The 26,563-nt window shown below is 40.6% G+C and overlaps 1 protein-coding gene across 6 annotated transcripts in view; it reads left to right on the top strand.

Annotated features, from left to right (window-relative positions):
- abcc9 (ATP-binding cassette, sub-family C (CFTR/MRP), member 9) overlaps positions 1–26,563 on the top strand; it is a 90,437-nt gene continuing 63,874 nt past the window's right edge. For 5 of the 6 annotated variants that reach the window (XM_062994705.1, XM_062994709.1, XM_062994704.1 and 2 more), the window contains exons 1-9: positions 1–85; positions 1,187–1,388; positions 10,726–10,896; positions 14,732–14,873; positions 14,998–15,119; positions 18,240–18,406; positions 20,408–20,650; positions 21,235–21,423; positions 25,550–25,720. In XM_062994705.1, the coding sequence (XP_062850775.1) occupies positions 10,752–10,896; positions 14,732–14,873; positions 14,998–15,119; positions 18,240–18,406; positions 20,408–20,650; positions 21,235–21,423; positions 25,550–25,720 (1,179 nt within the window). In that variant the 5' untranslated portion in view covers positions 1–85; positions 1,187–1,388; positions 10,726–10,751. Of the gene's footprint in view, positions 86–1,186; positions 1,389–10,725; positions 10,897–14,731; positions 14,874–14,997; positions 15,120–18,239; positions 18,407–20,407; positions 20,651–21,234; positions 21,424–25,549; positions 25,721–26,563 lie in introns of those variants that run through there. The other variant, XM_062994708.1, reaches the window with a different exon arrangement.

The raw sequence follows: 26,563 nt of genomic DNA, 5'->3' as shown, positions 1-26,563 counted from the left end.
GTCACAGCACAAGACGTTAGATACGAGCCATCGGTGATTTTTGTGTAATTTGTGACGGACAGTGGGCACTTGGAGAACGAATAAGGTAAGTGTGGATTTATAAAATAACGTGAGGGTATTTCAAATCACTGTGGATATTTGGAATACCTGTAAAGATTAATGTTAGCATTCCCAGCTGCTCTAACGGCTTTCAGTTAAGGTTATTACCGTTTTTTTGAACATGTCTTATATTAATGGAGTGGCTTCAGCACCTCTATTATTATTTATTATGTGGTGTAGAAGCTAGCTTACACTGAAATTCATGTAATAAATAAAAACATACATCATAACTGTGTTATGTGGTTGTATTTACAAAACAATGTCAACGGTTAGACGCTTGGCGTGGCTGTTCGTTTCAGCATTGTATATATACAGACCGATATCACCTCACCGTCAGTGTGTAGAATTATTTGTTATATTTCGATTAAATAATTCGTCAGTATTCATTTTATACCACTAATGATAATATCGTTTCTAGACAGCTTAAAGTGCAGAATAATAAATCTACAAATACAATTAAATGTATTTAAATCAATTAGTTCCACCAAATTACAGCGAACTAGCCTACAGAAAACTGGCACTGGGTCCAGGAGAGACCACAAGACTCAGGTTGGACCCCTGATGTTTGTTTGTTTGTTTGTTTATTAGGATTTTAACGTCATGTTTTACACTTTGGTTACATTTATGACAGGAACGGTAGTTACTCATTACACAAGGTTCATCACTTCACAAGGTTGTATCATGGACAATTCAGCATCTCCAACTCACCTCACCATGTCTTTGGACTGTGGGAGGAAACCGGAGAACCCAGAGTAAACCCACACGGACACGGGGAGAACATGCAAACTCCACACACAAAGGACCCGGACCGCCCCACCTGGGGATCGAACCCAGGACCGACCCCTGATGTAAAACACATCTAGTATTATTCACGTTACCTCATTTACAGCAGGCACTGGGACCTGATATTACAAGGGAGAAACGAAAAATACTATTATTGACCCTTACAAACCATTACAAGGACACTGTGAAGCAATGTGAACCAGTAATGTGTTCTTTGTTTTACACAGGATTGTCTTATATAGCCTTGAATAAATGTGCAATAACATCTTTCTTTCTTTGTTTTGTTTGTTGTGTCCAATTCCAGATTGTTGGTGGTCTTCTGCTCCCAGTTCGCCTGGTCCAGTAGAGAAACCTGAGAGGAGGGAGCTGTACGAGTGGACTATGGGCAGCTGAAGAGTTCTGGCTAAAAATAATCCTCTAGAGTTATTTTATCTGCGATTACTCTCCTGCCTTCAAATAACTTCAGCTCCGGGGATGAAAACCTGCTAATACAGGACATTTTCCCTGTAAGTAATGGTTTGTTTGTCTGTTTTATTTGCGTATTTCTGTTCAAAACCTAGTTGGTCTGAATCAGTTTATTACATTACATCAGTTTATTATATATACATAATTATATATACCATTATACTACAGCCAGTATGCAGTCTGGTTGAAAAAAGTTGGTTGAAAAATTTGTAATTGTACTGGTCAGATAAAAAAAAAAAAAAATGTTACAGTAGTAGGGTAAATTCGGAACCTGTTATTGCTTCTTGTCCAACATTTAAGGACAAGACATGAACTCAACCCTCCATCACGCTGTATGTATGTAAACATATATATGTATATATATATACAGTGTATCACAAAAGTGAGTACACCCCTCACATTTCTGCAGATATTTAAGTATATCTTTTCATGGGACAACACTGACAAAATGACACTTTGACACAATGAAAAGTAGTCTGTGTGCAGCTTATATAACAGTGTAAATTTATTCTTCCCTCAAAATAACTCAATATACAGCCATTAATGTCTAAACCACCGGCAACAAAAGTGAGTACACCCCTTAGTGAAAGTTCCTGAAGTGTCAATATTTTGTGTGGCCACCATTATTTCCCAGAACTGCCTTAACTCTCCTGGGCATGGAGTTTACCAGAGCTTCACAGGTTGCCACTTGAATGCTTTTCCACTCCTCCATGACGACATCACGGAGCTGGCGGATATTCGAGACTTTGCGCTCCTCCACCTTCCGCTTGAGGATGCCCCAAAGATGTTCTATTGGGTTTAGGTCTGGAGACATGCTTGGCCAGTCCATCACCTTTACCCTCAGCCTCTTCAATAAAGCAGTGGTCGTCTTAGAGGTGTGTTTGGGGTCATTATCATGCTGGAACACTGCCCTGCGACCCAGTTTCCGGAGGGAGGGGATCATGCTCTGCTTCAGTATTTCACAGTACATATTGGAGTTCATGTGTCCCTCAATGAAATGTAACTCCTTAACACCTGCTGCACTCATGCAGCCCCAGACCATAGCATTCCCACCACCATGCTTGACTGTAGGCATGACACACTTATCTTTGTACTCCTCACCTGATTGCCGCCACACATGCTTGAGACCATCTGAACCAAACAAATTAATCTTGGTCTCATCAGACCATAGGACATGGTTCCAGTAATCCATGTCCTTTGTTGACATGTCTTCAGCAAACTGTTTGCGGGCTTTCTTGTGTAGAGACTTCAGAAGAGGCTTCCTTCTGGGGTGACAGCCATGCAGACCAATTTGATGTAGTGTGCGGCGTATGGTCTGAGCACTGACAGGCTGACCCCCCACCTTTTCAATCTCTGCAGCAATGCTGACAGCACTCCTGCGCCTATCTTTCAAAGACAGCAGTTGGATGTGACGCTGAGCACGTGCACTCAGCTTCTTTGGACGACCAACGCGAGGTCTGTTCTGAGTGGACCCTGCTCTTTTAAAACGCTGGATGATCTTGGCCACTGTGCTGCAGCTCAGTTTCAGGGTGTTGGCAATCTTCTTGTAGCCTTGGCCATCTTCATGTAGCGCAACAATTCGTCTTTTAAGATCCTCAGAGAGTTCTTTGCCATGAGGTGCCATGTTGGAACTTTCAGTGACCAGTATGAGAGAGTGTGAGAGCTGTACTACTAAATTGAACACAACTGCTCCCTATGCACACCTGAGACCTAGTAACACTAACAAATCACATGACATTTTGGAGGGAAAATGACAAGCAGTGCTCAATTTGGACATTTAGGGGTGTAGTCTCTTAGGGGTGTACTCACTTTTGTTGCCGGTGGTTTAGACATTAATGGCTGTATATTGAGTTATTTTGAGGGAAGAATAAATTTACACTGTTATATAAGCTGCACACAGACTACTTTTCATTGTGTCAAAGTGTCATTTTGTCAGTGTTGTCCCATGAAAAGATATACTTAAATATCTGCAGAAATGTGAGGGGTGTACTCACTTTTGTGATACACTGTATATATACTGTATATATATATATATATATATATACAGGGGTTGGACAAAATAACTGAAACACCTGGTTTTAGACCACAATAATTTATTAGTATGGTGTAGGGCCTCCTTTTGTGGCCAATACAGCGTCAATTCGTCTTGGAAATGACATATACAAGTCCTGCACAGTGGTCAGAGGGATTTTAAGCCATTCTTCTTGCAGGATAGTGGCCAGGTCACTACGTGATGCTGGTGGAGGAAAACGTTTCCTGACTCGCTTCTCCAAAACACCCCAAAGTGGCTCAATAATATTTAGATCTGGTGACTGTGCAGGCCATGGGAGATGTTCAACTTCACTTTCATGTTCATCAAACCAATCTTTCACCAGTCTTGCTGTGTGTATTGGTGCATTGTCATCCTGATACATGGCACCGCCATTGGATGCACATGGTCCTCCAGAATGGTTCGGTAGTCCTTGGCAGTGACGCGCCCATCTAGCACAAGTATTGGGCCAAGGGAATGCCATGATATGGCAGCCCAAACCATCACTGATCCACCCCATGCTTCACTCTGGGCATGCAACAGTCTGGGTGGTACGCTTCTTTGGGGCTTCTCCACACCGTAACTCTCCCGGATGTGGGGAAAACAGTAAAGGTGGACTCATCAGAGAACAATACATGTTTCACATTGTCCACAGCCCAAGATTTGCGCTCCTTGCACCATTGAAACCGACGTTTGGCATTGGCACGAGTGACCAAAGGTTTGGCTATAGCAGCCCGGCCGTGTATATCGACCCTGTGGAGCTCCCGACGGACAGTTCTGGTGGAAACAGGAGAGTTGAGGTGCACATTTAATTCTGCCGTGATTTGGGCAGCCGTGGTTTTATGTTTTTTGGATACAATCCGGGTTAGCACCCGAACATCCCTTTCAGACAGCTTCCTCTTGCGTCCACAGTTAATCCTGTTGGATGTGGTTTGTCCTTCTTGGTGGTATGCTGACATTACCCTGGATACCGTGGCTCTTGATACATCACAAAGACTTGCTGTCTTGGTCACAGATGCGCCAGCAAGACGTGCACCAACAATTTGTCCTCTTTTGAACTCTGGTATGTCACCCATAATGTTGTGTGCATTGCAATATTTTGAGCAAAACTGTGCTCTTACCCTGCTAATTGAACCTTCACACTCTGCTCTTACTGGTGCAGTGTGCAATTAATGAAGATTGGCCACCAGACTGGTCCAATTTAGCCATGAAACCTACCACACTAAAATGACAGGTGTTTCAGTTATTTTGTCCAACCCCTGTATATATATATATATATATATATATATATACACACACACGTACATATACAGTGTATCACAAAAGTGAGTACACCCCTCACATCTCTGCAAATATTTTATTATATCTTTTCATGGGACAACACTATAGACATAAAACTTGGATATAACTTAGAGTAGTCAGTGTACAACTTCTATAGCAGTGTAGATTTACTGTCTTCTGAAAATAACTCAACACACAGCCATTAATGTCTAAATGGCTGGCAACATAAGTGAGTACACCCCACAGTGAACATGTCCAAATTGTGCCCAAAGTGTCAATATTTTGTGTGACCACCATAATTATCCAGCACTGCCTTAACCCCCCTGGGCATGGAATTCACCAGAGCTGCACAGGTTGCTACTGGAATCCTCTTCCACTCCTCCATGATGACATCACGGAGCTGGTGGATGTTAGACACCTTGAACTCCTCCACCTTCCACTTGAGGATGCCCCACAGTGCTCAATTGGGTTTAGTCCATCACCTTTACCTTCAGCTTCCTCAGCAAGGCAGTTGTCATCTTGGAGGTTGTGTTTGGGGTCGTTATCCTGTTGGAAAACTGCCATGAGGCCCAGTTTTCGAAGGGAGGGGATCATGCTCTGTTTCAGAATGTCACAGTACATGTTGGAATTCATGTTTCCCTCAATGAACTGCAGCTCCCCAGTGCCAGCAACACTCATGCAGCCCAAGACCATGATGCTACCACCACCATGCTTGACTGTAGGCAAGATACAGTTGTCTTGGTACTTCTCACCAGGGTGCCGCCACACATGCTGGACACCATCTGAGCCAAACAAGTTTATCTTGGTCTCGTCAGACCACAGGGCATTCCAGTAATCCATGTTCTTGGACTGCTTGTCTTCAGCAAACTGTTTGCGGGCTTTCTTGTGCGTCAGCTTCCTTCTGGCATGACTACCATGCAGACCGAGTTGATGCAGTGTGCGGCGTATGGTCTGAGCACTGACAGGCTGACCTCCCACGTCTTCAACCTCTGCAGCAATGCTGGCAGCACTCATGTGTCTATTTTTTAAAGCCAACCTCTGGATATGACGCCGAACACGTGGACTCAACTTCTTTGGTCGAACCTGGCGAAGCCTGTTCCGAGTGGAACCTGTCCTGGAAAACCGCTGTATGACCTTGGCCACCATGCTGTAGCTCAGTTTCAGGGTGTTAGCAATCTTCTTATAGCCCAGGCCATCTTTGTGGAGAGCAACAATTCTATTTCTCACATCCTCAGAGAGTTCTTTGCCATGAGGTGCCATGAGGTGCCATGTTGAATATCCAGTGGCCAGTATGAGAGAATTGTACCCAAAACACCAAATTTAACAGCCCTGCTCCCCATTTACACCTGGGACCTTGACACATGACACCAGGGAGGGACAACGACACATTTTGGCACAATTTGGACATGTTCACTGTGGGGTGTACTCACTTATGTTGCCAGCCATTTAGACATTAATGGCTGTGTGTTGAGTTATTTTCAGAAGACAGTAAATCTACACTGCTATACAAGCTGTACACTGACTACTCTAAGTTATATCCAAGTTTCATGTCTATAGTGTTGTCCCATGAAAAGATATAATGAAAAATTTGCAGAAATGTGAGGGGTGTACTCACTTTTGTGATACACTGTATATATATACATATACAGTATATATTATGTACACACACACACACACACACACACACACACACACACACACACACATATATATATACATAATCGTGTACATAATTTTATGGAATTTTGTGGAATTAAAATTTTTGCAGCTTCTGTGATTATTGGAGAAAGAAACACACATTTTCAACAGTTTATTGAATGTTTATTAATAGGGATGCATCGATACCATTTTTTCCCAACCGAGTACGAGTACAAGTACATGTATTTTTGTACTCGCCGATACCGATACCTATTTAGAATGATGCAATCTGGAGCATTATGGAATAGTGTAGTTTTTAGTGTAAAATAGTGCAGTGGAACAGTTGCTTGGGTTGCCATCACTAATTGTAAAAAAAAAAAAACACCGCACAGACATCATTGAGAAAGCTTCTGACAAGCTAACGTTAACGTTCATTAATAAACGCACGTAATTAACGTTGTGCACATCATACATGCGATGCGATTCTGCTGATTGAAATATTTACTTTAAAAGGATAATACATTCCGATCCCATCTGAGCCGATTCTATCAGCACATACATTCGTGGTTCACTTCGGTAAATCGTAAACGACTCTGAGTCGGCTCCCGCTCTGTGGTAATAACCAGTATAATTAAGCCTGAGCTTTATAATGTAAGCGAGTCACACAGAATGTTCTGTAGTAGTTGGTGTTCATTTACAACTGCATCATTCATTATAACAGTAAACACGGAGAGATAACTGAGAAAAGAAACTTACGCTGCACTTAAAATGAGTCGACTCCTGAATCACTTGTATCGACACTGTGAACAGAGTATTAAAGACACTCACACGTCCTATAACAGCGGTCGCTGCTTTTGTAACCGGTTATCTTCGCTGTTAGCTCTATTTTGAAGTTTTTTTTTTTTTTCAAACGGAACTAAATAACATTAAACGTGCGTGTGAGCGTGGTCAGTGAGAATAATTCAATCTGTCTCCCGTGGGTGAAAAATGAATTGCTTTAGTTTTAGAAGTAAAAAAATCTCGCAATGTCACGCCCGACGGTCAGGCACTCGCGCCCCCCCAGACAAGCACTGCCGCCCCACAGGTTGAAAATCCCTGCGTTAACGCAGCAACGTGCACTAGGCACGCGGTATCGGATGTTTAGTATCGGAGCCTCGTTTGCGAGTACGAGTACGAGTTAATGAGCGTGGTATCGGGCTAATACCCGATACTAGTATCGGTACTCATGCATCTCTATTTATGAAAGTAAGCTGAGTTATGAATGTACATACAGCAACTAAGAGCTATTATTTGGTGGTGTACTCCTTTATAATGTCTGCTTAGTTCTGAGTTTTCTGTGTCTGAATAAACACGGCTAGCATCCATTGAAAATTGGATGGTGGTTTTATTGGGTTGCTCATACAATCCAGGAAGCACCAAAAACCAAATCTGCCATGACCACAGGCAAGAGATGTTGACATCAACATGGGCTTAAATGGTGCTGCTCCACCTGCTTCTGCTTTTTTATGTTCTGCAGCAACTTTAGTTAAGCTTTAAGGTGTGGATTTTTAGATTTGTGACCAATCTGACAAACTAGTTGTCTTTCCAAATCTGACAAGGCCATTGTTGCATACACTGATCAGCAATAACATTAAAACCACCTTTTTGTTACTACACTCACTGTCCATTTTATCAGCTCCACTTACCATACAGGAGCACTTTGTAGTCCCACAATTACTGACTGTAGTCCATCTGTTTCTCTACATACTTTTTTAGCCTGCTTTCACCCTGTTCTTCAATAGTCAGGACCACCACAGAGCAGGTATTATTTGGGTGTTGGATCATTCTCAACCCTGCAGTGACACTGACATGGTGGTGGTGTGTTAGTGTGTGTTGTGCTGGTATGAGTGGATCAGACACAGCAGTGCTGCTGGAGTTTGTAAATACACTGTCCACTCTATTAGACACTCCTACCTAGTTGGTCCACCTTGTAGATGTAAATTCAGAAACGATCACTCATCTGTTGCTGCTGTTTGAGTTGGTTGTCTTTGAGATCTTCATCAGTGGTCACAGGACGCTGCCCACAGGATGCTGTTGGCTGGATATATTTTTAGTTGGTGGACCTTTCTCAGTCACTGCAGTGCTGAGAATGACCCACCACCCAAACAACACTCTGTAGTGGTCCTGGGAGAGTCCTGACCATTGAAGAACAGCATGAAAGGGGGCTAACAAAGCATGCAGAGAAACAGATGGACTACAGTCAGTAATCGTGGGACTACACAGTGCTCCTATATGGTAAGTGGAGATGATAAAAGGGACAGTGAGTGTAGAAACAAGTAGGTGGTTTTAATGTTATGGCTAGTTTGGTGAAGTCAAATTAGCCCTATTTATATGGGCATAGAGAAGTCACCACACTGTAGTCAGTACTCATCACTAACAATAATATAGCAAGCCATGCCACAAAGTTAATTTGTTTTAGTTTCTACCATCAAATAAATCATTTGAAATGATGTATGCATATTTCAACCCAGCATCTTTTCAGTTTATACTCAGTAATCAAGTGGCATCTGGAGAAATAAATATGTGTTCCAATAATTTAATCACAGAAAAAAACACTAGATGGAATGAGTTAAATCCCAATACTGTCATGACATACCTGTGCCCTACCAGTATATGTAAATTTTTGTGATGTCAATAAGAATAGGAACTATAGGAATAGGAACTTTCTCAGGCACTATTATTATTATTTTTTATTATTAATCATTATTATTATTTTCTCCCACTGCTGGGGGATCCCTGATTGCAGGGAACCCTTTTTCACCTATGCACTTTGCACAGGCACCTCTAGGTCATCCCGCCCTAGCAGAACCATGTCTGCTGCAGGCACTGCCAATTATGCCCGCTAGATGGTGCCCAGCCAACCGTTGGCAACGCCAAGTTTCGAACTGAGGAGTTCAGAATTTCGGCGCTGGTATGCTAATGGCATATCCCGCTGCGCCACCTGGCACTATTAATCATTATTAATTAAATAATACTAATAATATTAGGGCCCCACATAGGATGGTGTCCTGTTTAGGGTGCTGCCATGATGTTGATCTCTCTTCTCATTTCTGCCATTGCATTGTTTTCTGCTGCTTCGCGCTTGCTGGCATCACATTTGCTGTACCCCTTAGCCCGCCATGACTGCAGAGACAAGCTGTTGGCTGTAGCATGCTTCAAGCCCACTCCGTGAACCATATCAAACCGGAAGGGCTGCAGCGATGTAAGCTATCTCGCCAGCAGGCCCTTCGGCTATTTAAAGCTTAGTAGCTAGTGGAGCCAGGAGTGGTCAGCCTGGAGGGCCAAACTACTGCCAGCAACTCGCGGTGTGTTACGCCATAGGTGCGTTCTGGCCGGCTCAGCCCCATACTAAATTAGGTGACTACTTTCTTTCCCCTTCTTACATCTGAATAAGCATGCTTTAATACCTTGGTTGCTGCCATCAATGTCTAAAATTAATTTTTAGCCAGATTTAGGAGGGCTAGTACTGGTGCTTTCTTTGTCTTTCTTTGAGCTAATCAAAAACCCCTTGGCAGTCCATTGACCAGCTGAAAGTGTTTCTATTTCTGTGAGAATGTAGAGCGGCCTGGTGACATTGGCAAAGTTTTTGTTGAACTGACAGTAAAACGACACAAGCCCCAGAAAGCTCCATACCTGGTGGCTAGTGGTGGTGGGCCAGTCTGGGTTTTTTTCTGAATCAGTGGTCAGAACATATGGATCAGAAATGCTACCTTCAGAGATTCAAGGAAAATTAGCCCGTTCAATTCTATGAAACACGACCTCAAGTCTCTGGAGGGCTATGGGAAAACTGGAGGCACTGAGCGGTTGGAATGCCATTCAGGATCTATTGCATCAGCCAATAAAAGGTTGCTATACTATTACATAGACTGAATGGGAGGACAGTAAACTCCAACAGTCCTTTTCTTAATAAAAAGTGATTCTGGCGCAACATCAGGGGAACAGTTACAAGGTGAAATACACTGCTTATCAAGAAGTGTGTCAAGTGTGTAGTGATTGCTTTTTTAGGGGTGCAAAAGGTGACCCGAAGTGTTGCAGGTCAATTTCCGTCTTACCTTACACTCCTATTATTATTATAGCTGTAAAGTGCTGTTAATTCTGTCCGTATTCCTGGCTACCATGTGGAAAAATGGCATGATACGAAACCAAATGGACCAAATATATGAGTTATTTGCTTACCTGTTTTGACAATGGCATTTAAAATATTCCACTAGTTCACAATTTTGTAGCACTATACCATAACATCTGTTCATAACTGTACAATACTAATTATAATAATAACAATAAGCCTTATTTATTATTATTATTATTATTATTATTATTATTGCATGGGTAAGTCTTATTCTTTTACAGATACAATGTTTGTGATTAATTGTTTCTGATCATTCTTTCAGATTATCGGCCGGGCCAGTCAGGCATCATGTCCTTGTCATTCTGTGGGAACGATCTTAATAACTCCTACAGCGTTGACAAGGGAGTCCTGAATAATGGTTGCTTTGTGGATGCACTCAATCTCGTTCCACATGTCTTCCTACTCTTCATCACCTTCCCTATCCTCTTCATTGGTAAGAAAACATCATTTGTTTGCTGGCAGTCTACTTAATTGACTTATGCCAAGTTCACACTACACGACTCTCTTAGTCACCAGGTCGCTGTACAGTTCACACTACACAACACACTACACGGATCTCTTGTAATCGGGAGTCTTTCAAGTCGGTGTGGCTTTCACACTACACGACTGATCGGCGATAGGGGGTCACACACTACACGATCTATCACTAACTGGAATCGCAGGCGAGCTTCTCTGGTCTCCCAAACTACGTTTTGTCTTGAAAACAAACGCGAGAAGTGACGAGAGGTTTAATGATACCACGTCAAAAATGCACGTCAACAATAAGAGCGATCAAAGTTTGTGCGCCGATGTGCAGCGTAAAATCATTTGACTATGCGAGAAGCATTGATTGTTCTACAGTGAGTTGGAGGTTAATAAATATTTTTGCAATGCAACGTTGGTGTTATGTTTTGTAGAGAACGATAAGGTCAGAAATACTGTAAAACTTGTGTGTGTGCCGATGTATTGTATTCTGATATAAACTATATTATACCCCTGTCCCACCTTATTACAACTCCTTACCTGCGTTTCCACTCAACCTGTATCTTGCGTTCTCATTGGCTGTTCGACATAGCACTCATTGCCAGTTGTGTGACTCAGATCCAGATATTTGACAAGCTAGATATATTTCTTCAGTCACCGAGCACTGGGCGAGCACTCGCGAGCCGCTCGGATCGAGTTGTTGAGTAGTTCACACATAGCGATTGAGAGCCCAGTTTCGATTAAATCTAGCACGGACCAGTCGGTGAGCAAAAATCAGGACAAAAATCATGTAGTATGAACTAGGCATTAGGTGGATTGTTTTAGATTGTTAGTCATAAATCATGTCCCTTATATATTATAGTAAACACTAAATGTCCTAAAGTATTTGGACACCTGACCATAAGCTTATTGGACTTATTTTAAAAACCAAATGGTATTAAAATAGAGTGACTTCTATGTGATCTTTTCAGATATAACAACAGCCACTCTTTTAAGAAGGCTTCTCACATGGCTTTTAAGTATGTCTATGAGAATTTGTGACCATTCAATCAAAAGAGCATTTGTATGGCTGGGTACTGATGTTGTTCAAGAAAAACTCGACTGATGTTCTAGTTCATTTCAAAGCTGTTTAGCAGAGCTGAGGTCAGGACTCTGTGCAGGCTACTGGAGTTTCTTTAAATAAAGATTCTCTTCATGTCTTTATGGCCCTTGCTTTGTGCACAGGGGCACAGGCATGTTGGGACAGGAAAGGACCTAAACCCTTTTTGCAAAGTAACAAGCATTTCAATTCATAATCCTTTATACTGTTGTTGTAGCTAAAACACATGTACCTGAAAGTTCTAAGAAGTGTTAATGCTCAGCCCGTGACAGATGAGGTCATTACTGGGGCATTGGTAGATATCTTTTTACTAAGGTTTCTCATGACGCACTTTTTAGCAGCTATGAGAGCATTCCCTACATTAAAATCCCATATTGGTTACACGTGGTGATGATAACTTGTTTTTGGCTGCTTGGCTGGAAACCAAATCCATTAATCTCTACTTGCTTCCAGAAGTAATTTGAAACTCTGTACTGGGTGTGAATCAAAATAGAATGGAGATTTTTTAATGCAGTCTGCACACTAAGTTGTTGGAAAGGCGACTTCCGTTGACAGTGCCACACTGAATTGTACTGAGTTCTTTAGCACAGTCCATTCATGTCTGCACGCTTTGTACAGGGAATGGTTGAAATAGTCAAAAGCAGCTAGTTATAGGGAGGGCTATGGGAGAGCTATAAAGGTTGTGTATATTTTTTAAATCTATGAGTTCATGGGTTATCCAAATCAGTGGTTCCCAAACGTTTTGAAGTCAAATGTAGCAGAGTGGATGCTGAATGCATATCCTTATTATATACTTTCTTTGTGATCTGTTTTGGCTTGTCGAGGGAGCATGGCACCACAGTGAACTGCCAATTGTCACTAGACCAGTGGATGCATTGTTGATTGCTTTGCGCCATTTGTCCTTGTAAAACGTTTGTTTAAAAATTATTACAAAGCCCATTTTCAGAAAAATTGGAACATTTTTTAAAATGCAATAAAAACAAGAATCTGTCATTTAATTTAACTGTTAATTTTGTCAAACTTTTATTTAAATGACCAAAGTACATGATTGAAAGAAATTGGTGCCTACAGCACACTCAAAAAATTGGGAAATAAGTGAAAAGTAAAAAGCTCAAATAAAAAAAAAATATCCAGAAAACACACATGTTCCACAATAAGCAGGTAAATTGGTAACAAATGAGAGTATCATTAATGGGGTAAAAAGAAGGATCCACCAAAGGATTCATCTTTGCAAGCAAAGATAGGCCGTAGATCACCACTCTGTGCCAAACTTTGTGAGAGAAATGTCAAATAGTTGAAATTAACATTTCCTGAAGCAAGATTGCGATAATAATTGAGTTTTTTACCATCTACTGTACATAATATTGTGAAAAGATCAAAGGAATCCAGATAATTATCAATCCATGTAGGGCAAGGTATGGAAACTACTGTTGGATGTGCGTCAGCTTAGAGCTCTAAGACAGCATTACATGTGATAAATATAGCCACATGGGCTTGGTAGTACTTCACACTGTGTTTTGCTATGTCAAGAAATGCAACCTGAAACTCTATTACCTCTCTAGTTAAGCAAAGAGAAAGCCATACATGAATTCTTTTAAGCAGCACTACCAAGCTCTTCTCAAATTCATCGAAAGAATGAAATGCCGTATATTGGGATTTTTCAGAGACTTATGCTGCCATCAAGGCGATGTCTTTTCCCTGAAAGTCCATGGTCCATGGCCTCATTCTGTACATGCTACAACAGTGGGGTTTTATGAACACAGTGCTTGGCCTGTTGAGCAGCTGCAGTCTTGATACGGCAAGAATGGGCAAAAATTCTACTTGCAAAACTGTGACAATTAGTATAAAAAAATATATATATATTAAAGATAGTGTAACACAGTAGAAAACATGCCTCTGTTCAAACTTAAGTGTGTAGCAGGCATCAAATTCAAAATTTGTTTGTTTACAAAATATAATTAAATTGGTCATTAAAACTGATTTTTTTTAGCTCCCAGGTGGTGCAGCGGGATATTCCGCTAGCACACCAGCACCGAGATTCTGAACTCCTCGGTTCGAAACTCGGCATTGCCACCGGTCGACTGACCGCCATCTAGCGGGCATAATTGGCGGTGCCTGCAGCAGACACGTCTCTGCTAGGGCGGGATGACCGGACCATGTGGGTGGGGTCTTCAAACGCTGTGTAAGGACCCTGATTGGCAGATAGAGAGGTGCCTGTGCAGAGTGCATGGGGGAAAAAGGATTCCGCTAAGTGCTGCACACGGGTCAGAGAAGGCGTGATCAGCAATATACCCACCCCTGCAGTCAAAGATCTCTCAGCAGCAGAAGACAAATTGACTATGCTAAATTGGGAGAAAATGGGAGAAAATTCATCATGCATTTTGTTTCTTTGTACTTTTGTCAATTCAGTAAAAGCTCAATACTGCTTTTTACAAAATGTCCCAAATTCTCTGGAAATTGGGTTTGAAAATGACAAATAATTAAGGCACCATTAGCGTCATTACCAGCAATGTGAAAAATGTGAGTTTTCCTGTCAATTCAAGGAACATGATTGCAGAACAAAAGGCTCAATATTTGTACACATGCTCACACGTGTCTGTCACATTAATTACTAAGCCTACGTTTAAGTTATTACATGGAAAATTTAAAAGGCAAAATAATATTAGTCAGATTTTAACTAACTGTCTTTTTCTGTGTGCACATTCAGGCTGGGGCAGTCAGAGCTCGAAGGTGCAGATCCACCACAACACCTGGCTGCACTTCCCTGGCCATAATATGCGCTGGATCCTCACCTTTATATTGCTCTTTGTGCACGTGTGTGAAATCGCCGAGGGAATCGTCTCCAACACGTAATCTTTATCACACATACAAAACATACTCTTTTTTTAGACTGTATACAACATTAAATAATTTGCCTAGTTCCAGTGAGCATTCTTATTTTGTGTAATTTGTGTAAATATTTTCTTTTTTTAGAGAGATGAAGTCCAATCACTTACACCTTTTTCTGCCGGCATTTATGGGATTCATAGCAGCCACTACATCAGTGGTCTATTACCACAATATTGAAACTGCAAACTTTCCAAAATTACTTCTTGGTAAGTGGATACATACACCGATCAGCCATAACATTAAAACCACCTCCTTGTTTTTACACTCACTGTCCACTCACAGCTCCACTTACCATATAGAAGCACTTTGTAGTTCTACAATTACTGACTGTAGAGTAGGTATTATTTGGGTGGTGGGTCATTCTCAGCACTGCAGTGACACTGACATGGTGGTGGTGTGTTAGTGTGTGTTGTGATGAGTGGATAAGACACAGCATCGCTGATAGAGTTTTTAAACACCTCAGTGTCACTGCTTGACTAAGAATAGTCCACCAACCAAAAATATCCAGCCATTGGGCAGCGTCCTGTGAGCACTGATGAAGGTCTAGAAGATGACCAACTCAAACAGCAGCAATAGATGAGCGATCGTCTCTGACTTTACATCTACAGTGTATCACAAAAGTGAGTACACCCCTCACATTTCTGCAGATATTTAAGTATATCTTTTCATGGGACAACACTGACAAAATGACACTTTGACACAATGAAAAGTAGTCTGTGTGCAGCTTATATAACAGTGTAAATTTATTCTTCCCTCAAAATAACTCAATATACAGCCATTAATGTCTAAACCACCGGCAACAAAAGTGAGTACACCCCTTAGTGAAAGTTCCTGAAGTGTCAATATTTTGTGTGGCCACCATTATTTCCCAGAACTGCCTTAACTCTCCTGGGCATGGAGTTTACCAGAGCTTCACAGGTTGCCACTGGAATGCTTTTCCACTCCTCCATGACGACATCACGGAGCTGGCGGATATTCGAGACTTTGCGCTCCTCCACCTTCCGCTTGAGGATGCCCCAAAGATGTTCTGTTGGGTTTAGGTCTGGAGACATGCTTGGCCAGTCCATCACCTTTACCCTCAGCCTCTTCAATAAAGCAGTGGTCGTCTTAGAGGTGTGTTTGGGGTCATTATCATGCTGGAACACTGCCCTGCGACCCAGTTTCCGGAGGGAGGGGATCATGCTCTGCTTCAGTATTTCACAGTACATATTGGAGTTCATGTGTCCCTCAATGAAATGTAACTCCCCAACACCTGCTGCACTCATGCAGCCCCAGACCATGGCATTCCCACCACCATGCTTGACTGTAGGCATGACACACTTATCTTTGTACTCCTCACCTGATTGCCGCCACACATGCTTGAGACCATCTGAACCAAACAAATTAATCTTGGTCTCATCAGACCATAGGACATGGTTCCAGTAATCCATGTCCTTTGTTGACATGTCTTCAGCAAACTGTTTGCGGGCTTTCTTGTGTAGAGACTTCAGAAGAGGCTTCCTTCTGGGGTGACAGCCATGCAGACCAATTTGATGTAGTGTGCGGCGTATGGTCTGAGCACTGACAGGCTGACCCCCCACCTTTTCAATCTCTGCAGCAATGCTGACAGCACTCCTGCGCCTATCTTTCAAAGACAGCAGTTGGATGTGACGCTGAGCACGTGCACTCAGCTTCTTTGGACGACCAACGCGAGGTCTGTTCTGAGTGGACCCTGCTCTTTTAAAACACTGGATGATCTTGGCCACTGTGCTGCAGCTCAGTTTCAGGGTGTTGGCAATCTTCTTGTAGCCTTGGCCATCTTCATGTAGCGCAACAATTCGTCTTTTAAGATCCTCGGAGAGTTCTTTGCCATGAGGTGCCATGTTGGAACTTTCAGTGACCAGTATGAGAGAGTGTGAGAGCTGTACTACTAAATTGAACACACCTGCTCCCTATGCACACCTGAGACCTAGTAACACTAACAAATTACATGACATTTTGGAGGGAAAATGACAAGCAGTGCTCAATTTGGACATTTAGGGGTGTAGTCTCTTAGGGGTGTACTCACTTTTGTTGCCGGTGGTTTAGACATTAATGGCTGTATATTGAGTTATTTTGAGGGAAGAATAAATTTACACTGTTATATAAGCTGCACACAGACTACTTTTCATTGTGTCAAAGTGTCATTTTGTCAGTGTTGTCCCATGAAAAGATATACTTAAATATCTGCAGAAATGTGAGGGGTGTACTCACTTTTGTGATACACTGTACAAGGTGGACCAACTAGGTAGGAGTGTCTGATAGAGTGGACAGTGAGTGGACACAGTATTTAAAAACTCCATCAGCACTGCTGTTTCTGATCCACTCAAACCAGCACAACACACACTAACACACCACCACCATGTCATTGTCACTGCAGTGCTGAGAATCATCCACCACCTAAATAATACCTGCTCTGTGGTGGTCCTGTGGGGGTCCTGACCATTGAAGAACAGGGTGAAAGCAGGCTAAAAAAGTATGTAGAGAAACAGATGGACTACAGTCAGTAATTGTAGAACTACAAAGTGCTTCTATATGGTAAGTGGAGCTGATAAAATGGACAGTGAGTGTAGAAACAAGTAGGTGGTTTTAATGTTATGGCTGATCGGTGTATGGAACGTGTCGTATGCATGTTCTAATATGAACCACACACAAACAGTCTTCACAAAACAAGGAATGTGTGCTCTTTTAAGTGTGAGAGGTCAGATTTGGGCAGTGATTTTATTAGCTTTAAGAGGAGTTATATGTTACCCTTGGTAAACCTGCTGTGATGTGCTGAGCTTCTTCATTAAAGAGGTAATAGCATCTGGCAAATCAATTATATTATAATTAGAAGCACGATCACTATCAGTGTGATTCAGTGATATTTATTTAAAATATCCAGTAAAACAACATGATGGTTTATTGTAGATTTAGAGATACTACACTGTTTTTTTTTGCCTGTGTTGCTTGTTAGTTAGTTGTTAATGCTGATGCTGTGAATCATGAAAGAGTAGGGAATAAGTGTGAAACAAATACCACGATGTCACCAGTATTGGCTTTATTCTTTCTGGCATTACTCAACATTTTTAGGCTGTGTTTATACTTGTAGTCTGGCTCCCTTGGTCCAGACCAACCCAGAAAATAAAACATTGTTACATTTTAGTCCTGGTTTTCATAACATTCCCCATCACAAATTTACAATGAAACCAAAATAAGTAAAATAAAAAAAATAAAAAAATAAAAAAATTACGTATGACACACATATGACATGTTTTTTTAAAGTGCATGTAAACATAGTGTTTTAATGTTTTTTATTTAATATGTAGCACTGTTCATCTACTGGGTGCTGGCATTTATCACCAAAATCATCAAGCTGTGGAAGTTTGCAGAAGAGGGTGTGGGTGTAGACCATCTTCGCTTCTGTATCACAGCTCTGCTGGTGGTGCTGTATGGCCTGCTCATGGCTGTTGAGATCAATGTCATCCGTGTCAGGGTAAGTTCTTTCTAGGTCTTGGGTAAAGATTGCAAATGAGGCAAGGAAACAGTCATTTATAAAATTCATATACAGTGGATTCAGAAACGAACTTTTGGCACACTGTTTTTGAATGAATATAATTGCCATTTTACCCATCAGTCTACATGTAATCACTCATAATTAGGGCCCTACTAAATTCACTAAAATACTAGTCACAGATTTCACGAATTTTTAAAGAAAAGTGCCACATTTCACGACCCTCATACAGTCTGTGTACAGTCTGTGTTTTGACACCCCCTCTGCGTCCACATAATCTGTTGGGAGTTTTCCAAACTCAGTTACACGTTTTCACCCGATGTTAGAATGTGACAATCATGATTGTTTACATACTTTATATTTTAATTAAAATACCAACATGTCACGAGGCAGAAACTGACCAGACGCTCGCGGAATATAAATCAGGGACAGTTTAATATCAAAAGGGCAAAAACAGTAAACGGAAGACAACAAGCATTATACACGGTAACAGTTAGATTTAGAAATAAGGAGCGCAAACATGATCGGCAAAACGAGACACAAACAGAAGAGTTTAATTAAGATTCACTGAATTAAACACAGCCGAACTGAATCAAATCTCCGGAGACGGTGAGCCCGATCAGGATTGGCTGACCGGGACATGTGACAGTCACGTGACAGTCCGTGAGAGCTTGGGATTTGTAGTCCATATTGTTAGAAGCAGAACTGGCCCCGCCCTTCATCCACCCCCCAATCACAAGAGGACAAAATCAAAGCTGAGCTGAGTGATTACTTGATGCCCCCCCATGTAGATACTGATACAGACTCACTTAGTGGTGAAAACAGCACAGTACAGGCTCGTGTTCCTTTTAAGAAACCTGTAAAGGACTTTTTGTAAGGTGGCTCTGCTGCACAATATTTAAAACAAGAGTTGTTTGTGAGCTATTCTTATAAAGCATATAGATAATTTAGATTTCTATTTTGTTTTCATTATTGTGATATCGTTATTGTTATAGAGTCCCTTACAAGGATAATTATAGGTGGTGCTGTTACTATTTTTGCACTTCTGCAGTCTTTGAAATTACAATGCAAAAAAAAAGAAATTTAAGTCTTATTTCAATTGCATTATACAAAAAAAAAAAAAAAAAAAATCGAAATCGTAATCGGCAATCGGTTATAATTTTAAAATAATCGAGATTTTTTTTTTGTGCAAAATCGCCCAGCCCTAGCTAGGACTGCCTCATATTTCATATTGCGCCTCATATTTCATATGCTACACAAACAACAAATGTTAAATAGGTAAACACAAACCTTAAATTTTAAATTTCCCAGCAAATTGCATATTACACGGGAAACAGCTCATTTTATGGTCCGTGACGCGAATTAAGTAGGGCCTTACCTATAATAAAGTGAGTTTTTTAAAAATATAAAAATCAACAACTGAAATCTGTTATTCAACGAAGTATTCAGACCCTTTACTCTATACTTGGAAGAATTGTCCTGTATTTGACAGTTTCACTATCTTTATGTCAGATGCAACAGGAGGACTGCAACGGAGTTCTAGACACATCTTAATAATTAGAGCAAGCAGGTTGCATCTGATCACAATTTGAAGTGCTACTGCAATTAATACCTTGGTGAAAAATAGATTTGTTTTCACTTTCACAGGAGCTGAATGCTGAAAACTAAAACTGTATCTTAAAAATATAAGCATTTTTTAAATCAGTCTTGCAGAGAACAGCTGAAGACTTTATACTTCATACTATTAAGATTTTGTGCTGTGTGTGCACTCAGAATGACACTAAATGTACAGTAAATGCTCACTACCAAACATTGCATTTTTCCTTGTTAAACTGTAACTATCATGTACTAAATAAATACATTGTAAATAAACAAATTGATGAATAAATTAACACATGTTTCTTATTTCATGTTTAGAAATGCTGATAACTAACTGCAACTGAAATGTATGTAAATAAGTATGCGTTCGATCTTCCCCTGCAGAAGTATGTGTTCTTCACCAACCCTCAGCGAGTAAAACCTCCGGAGGACCTGCAGGATCTGGGTGTGCGCTTTCTGCAGCCTTTTGTTAACCTGCTCTCCAAGGCCACATATTGGTGGATGAACCCACTCATCATAGGAGCTCACAAGAGACCCATTGAACTGAAGAAGATCGGGAAGTTACCCATTGCCATGAGATCCCTGACCAACTATCTGCGCCTGAAAGACGCCTATGAAGAACAGAGGGTGAGTCAATCAACAGATTTCTTAATCAACAGATAGGGATTCTAGTGCGAGCGTGATGTCTGAGTTAGATAACCAAGATTAAACAAGAGTAGGTGTGTGTTTTTCTTTTAAAATGTTTTTCCACTTACCTCAGTCTAGTCTACTTTCCAATTTCCTATTGCAGTTGCCTTTAGCACTCCCATGCTGGTCGAGGAGACCCACAGACTTTCATGCTTCCCCCACCAACATTTGCCCATTGTTTTTTTTCACCTGCCAGCATCAGCTCCTTACAGATTAAGGGCTTTCCTCAAGGGTCTGCAATGGAAGCTTGGTGATAAAGGGGCTTAAACCCTCAAATATTTAACCACTAGTCCAGTATTTAAACCCCTAAGCCACATTTGCCCATTGTCATTCTTTTCTGAAACTAGGCTCACCATGGACATTTTTAAATGGTTACTAATTATTACTAGTTTAACCACGTTAGTCTTTTTGGTTTAATGAGCAGTGAGTGAAAGACAGTTACTATTTCAGAACAGTTTAGGTACCAATTCTTTAGGTTATTATAAACAATTTTTAAGCTAGCCATTCTGTGTGTTTGTCTACAGCAAAATGCAGAGAACCTGGAGAAGTCTCCATCTATCTGGAGGTCCATGTACCGTGCATTTGGTCGACCCATCCTGCTCAGCAGCACCCTCCGCTACCTGGCAGACTTACTGGGGTTTGCTGGACCTCTCTGCATCTCTGGAATTGTAGAAAACCTGGACAACAAAACTGAAATTATCAGCATGAACAAGGTGTGTTGGCTTGGTAAAAATACAGAGATTTATAATAATTTCTAAACGCAATTAGCTTTCTCAAATGTTATTCAAGAGTAAACTTTTTAGGGGTGCTAACCGACTCATTTGTATTGATCCCATCCTGTAATGTGAATCCCTAGGTAGACATGCATGTTTATTAAAGAGCCCCAAAAGGTTAAAAAAAAAAACCCAACTCATTCTCTACTCTGATGACTGTGATTATATGGGTTTTTGGTCAAATTAGTCATCACAGTGCAGAAGTCACATTTTTTCCATTTAATCAGGCACTGATTAAGTGCATTCATCAAAACCAATTTCACGTAGGTCATTTTCAGTGCTGATGACACAATCATGAGCAATGCAAATCAGTAGTAGTTCAAGTTTGCAGATATTTTGCTGCTTTCTATCTATGAATAAGCAGAATCAGAGTATTTTGCAAGCTTGCTAGCTGTATTGTTTCCTGTATTGTACATGTGTCCTTTTTTTAAAATTAGTAGGTATACACTGATGCAAATTGAGACTCTGAAACTAAAACTTTACTTGTTTCCCTGATGCCTATTACAGACTTCGGCTGGGACTCAGGGTAGTTAGCTAATCCACCAAGCTAGCCAGCCTGTTAATTGTGTGCTATGTTCATAAACAAAAATAGGTTTTTTTATCACCGATACGATCACGATCATTCAAGATTTTTTTACGACCACATTCCTTCCTCGAAGATGATGTTTCCCCACTGTCCTTCCACTTTTTAATAATGCGTTGGACAGTTCTTAACCCGATTTTAGTCGTTTCAGCATCTCCTTAGATGTTTTCTCTGCTTGATGCATGCCAATAATTTGACCCTTCTGAAACAGATTAACATTTTTTCCACGACCACAGGATGTGTCTTTCCACATGGTTGTTTAACAAATGAGAAGCTACTCACTGCATCAGTTAGGGTTAAATAACTTGTTGCCAGCTGAAACATAATCACACATGCAGTAATTATCTAATGGCCAGGCAGTGTATATAAATTGGTGACCTTTTTTTTGGCCAGGCATATACAGTGTATATACAGTATATCACTGTTCATTTTATCAGCTCCACTTATCATATAGAAGCACTTTGTAGTTCTACAATTACTGACTGTACTCCATCTGTTTCTCTGCATACCTTTTTAGCCTGCTTTCACACCACCACCACCCAACACACTAACACACCACCAAAATGTCAGTGTCACTGCAGTGCTAAGAATGATCCACCACCCAAATAATACCTACTCTGTGGTGGCCCTGTGTGGGTCCTGACCATTGAAGAACAACATGAAAGGAGAAACAGATGGACTACAAAGAACCAAATTAATTGCAATTAATCGCAAACTAATGACTAAGCAAAATGTGAGCAGTAATGCACATTTTTATTGCAAGAACATGTTTACCAATAAAAACATTCATAAAATTAGGATAAAATTATTAAATCTAAATTATTTTTAGAAAGCCAGACAATGCCTATATACAGTTAACAGCTACCCATCTTTCAGCCAGTTATTTAAAATGAGTCTTTTCACATTATCTGGTAAAAGTGAGGATCTTGTTCTGTTCATAACCCTGCCACTGAAAACAGGCGCTCAGGGTACTAATATGAACCATTTCTAGATGCAACACCAGTGGCGTAACTAGGAGCTCATGGGCCCCAGTGCAAAAAAAAATTTGGGCCCCCTCAACAAATTGCATATGCTGATAGCTGATCAGAATGAATTAAAAGTACTCACTCAGAAGTTAGACTTTAAGTCCAAATTCCTGCCTCTGGTATTTTTAATGCATAGTTTTAGTTCTTTTAATTTTCTCGAGTCATTTGTTACTCACGACCGCAAACTGAAAAACGACAGGTGTTATCATACAGTATAAACACAATGTTTGCTGTGTTAAAGCAGCGCAAATTACCACAGAGACACATATTTGCATGGCACAAACACAGCCCAATAAAAATAGTTTGATAGTCATGTTTCTAGAGCTGGCTTGGTGGGTATATAAGGTGTGCGATAGGCTGTCTGCTCATATATCCCTCATTGCTGTCATGGGTAAAAGTACCATGGGTAAAATTGTCTTCAATGGGGCAGATGGGATCTTCCAGCAAGACAATGTGACATGTCACACAGCTAGAAATGTCCGACATTGGTTGGAGGAGCATGACCAAGACTTCCAAGTACTACCTTGGCCCCCTAATTCCCCAGACTTGAACTTGAATTGAGCATCTGTGGGACCACCTCAATCGCTGTGCTGGCAGATCACTCTATGGATCCTCTCCCACACACCCCCAGCAGCTGTGGGATGCACTGCAGTCAGCATGGCTCCAGATACCGGTGACAACCTACCAGGACCTTACTGAGTCCTTCCCAGCCCGTCTAGCTGCTGTCTGCGCTGCTCACGGCGGTTACTCTGGATATTAGCTGGTGGTCATAATAATGTGACTTCATAACTTAATAACATGCTTAATAACATGATGTTTAATTAACCAAGGTCACACAGAAACTCTATTTCATTTGCTTGTGCCATTAAGTTATGTCATTGTAATAACACAATCAGGTGTATCTTTCTGGATCTGTGAGCTTGTTATTGCTCACTAAAATTCACAATTTATTCTCAGTTTGCCAAGCATGTGACCTCATTGACATGGCTGATATCACAAATCTCTCTATTTCTCCAGTGTCATCTGCCATGATTCACCTCTGACATCACGTCAACAGTGCTATAACAGTCCAAGTTACAGTGCCAAAAACATGAAGCTAGGCGTGTTATTTTTATTTAAAAAGTGATGTAGGGTGATAAGCAGCCTTATTAGGTTAATTAGATTATTGGGTTAATGTAAAACCAACAGACATGAGGGAGGACCACCATGCTCGCAGACAAAATGACCTAATAGGCATTTAATAAGAAGGTAATGTTAAGGTTATTTTAGTCTTTATGGCTATCAGAACAGTCATGTTTGGCTATATCATAATAAAATGCTTTGTAAAAGCAAGGTGTCTAAGGTCGATTACATAAAATAAATGATGCTTCCTTCTTTGTGGCAACTGTAATGAACCCACCTGCCGTGTAGATCGGCAACGTGGCTCGGGGTAAATGTTGGCAGCAGAGGGAGCATGAGGCGCAGATGATTGACATATCAGTTCCTCCTAACTGACAGTCAATTTCACATTGTTTACCGTTACTGCGCTCCAGGTGGAGTTGTTTCTTTTTATCACTGTTTCTTCCTCACAGAGTTTTAGGCTTCTCTGTTAGCTTTGGCTTTGCAGCAGGAAAACTGTGACTCTTGCTGATGTATGGTGCAAGCATATTTGGTCAGAGTGTGTTTTTCTGGGAGCTTTTCAGGCGTCATAAGGGAACCGCCCTGGATGAGCGAACTGCCCCAGAGACAGTGTGATAACCCTTTTTCAGAGGGGGCCCAACATTTGGACGCACATTGGGCGTAGGTTGTACTAGTTGGTGGGGTGGGGTGCATTTCTATACTTGGCTTGTTCTGTGTTTCCTTTTTTTCTCTTTTTATGAGAATTGAGTTGTCACAGACGCTCTGAGCAGCTTGCCATATCAGTTTTCTGCTCTATCCCTTTTCTATCCACTTTCTCCGTTGGGGGCTGTTTCTGTTATTTTGCCCACTGCTGTTTTATTCTCATTACCCTTATTATTCTTGGCTTTTTAGCCAGAATATTGTTCTACCTTGGTTGAGCATGCTGCAAAATGGGTTCATTTCCAATCACCGCCTGTTTGGAGTAGGCTTTTTTCTGTTTCTTTTGCTTCTTGTGCTAGGTAGTTAATCCCCAGTCCCAGTTAAAGTCCCAGCACAAATAAAGACATGCATGTGACTAGCATGGTGTAATTATTTATACATTAATAATATACTTTTAAGATACCCCATCTTAGTATGCAGTCAATGCATTATTAATGTGTTACACATTTTATGTTTTGATCTAGCAGATCTAGCTCTGAAGTGTCTTTCATGTGTTATTAGTCTGTATAAATATAACGTTTTATTCATATTGCTACTGAAAATGATATATGAAACATTTTTATTTTAATAATATAGAACTTTTTTATTTTATTAACAATTCCATTATTCATAACACCAGTTTTTTGTTTTGTCTTGCAAGACAGAGGATCTGCCATATGGCGTCTACTTTATGTCCACCACGGAGCTGTTGGAGAAGACTTATGTACTGGCCGTGCTTCTCTTCTTGGCTCTGGTGCTTCAGCGCACTTTTCTTCAAGCATCCTACTATGTTACTATAGAAACCGGAATCAACCTACGAGGAGCGCTGTTGGTAAGTTGAAGGCAGATGAGTTTTGGTTTTGTTCTCCCCCACATTAAAATGTATGTATAAATGATTGAAAGTACAGAAGTACATACATGTAAAAAAAAAATTCATTTACACTTTAAAACTAAACTGTTTTTGTTGAATAATATTTTGATAATGAACAACACAGGATCAAAACTCAATGTGGTTTAGAATACTATTCAACTATAAATCTGCAGAAAATAACTTTTTTGAGATTTTGTTCAGTTTTTAATGGTCAGTAAGTGAACATAAGAAACAGTAAGAAACATGAAGGTGAACATTAGTACACTATGTATTCCCTTATTACATTCATGACACCCTAATAAAATTGTATAATCAAAGAAAATCTCAAGTGAACCTGTATGAGATCTGTACGTACATCTGACTTAGACACATAGTTATAATAGAGTGTACAGTCTCTAATTGAGAGGTGACATCTCAACATAGCATTGCACAATGTCAAGAAAAAGACATGTATACCATGTCTTACTTGTGCATTTACATCTTTTGCTTGTTCTTGGTATCCTTTTTTCCTCTTTTTATGACAAGTGAGTTGTCACAGGCGCTCTTAGCAGCTTGCCATATTGTGACAATCAGTTTTCTGTTCTATCCCTTTTTTATCCACTTTCTCCATTGTGGGCTGTTTTATACCATGTCCTTAAGTGAAATTATGTAAATTTCTATTAGTTAACAAAATTAATAATCTACGTTTTTGTATGTATATTTTTGACCCACAACATTTTCAGACAAACAGTTTTTTTGTTATTCAGTCACAGAAAAAAATTTAAGGAAGTATTACATTTCAAAACTGCTATGACATACAGTAGT

The sequence above is a fragment of the Trichomycterus rosablanca genome, chromosome 1, assembly GCF_030014385.1.
Source record: "Trichomycterus rosablanca isolate fTriRos1 chromosome 1, fTriRos1.hap1, whole genome shotgun sequence".
Lineage (NCBI taxonomy): Eukaryota > Metazoa > Chordata > Actinopteri > Siluriformes > Trichomycteridae > Trichomycterus > Trichomycterus rosablanca.
The sequence above is the reverse complement of the archived record's forward strand: the minus strand, read 5'-3'. Positions and strand labels throughout refer to the sequence as shown.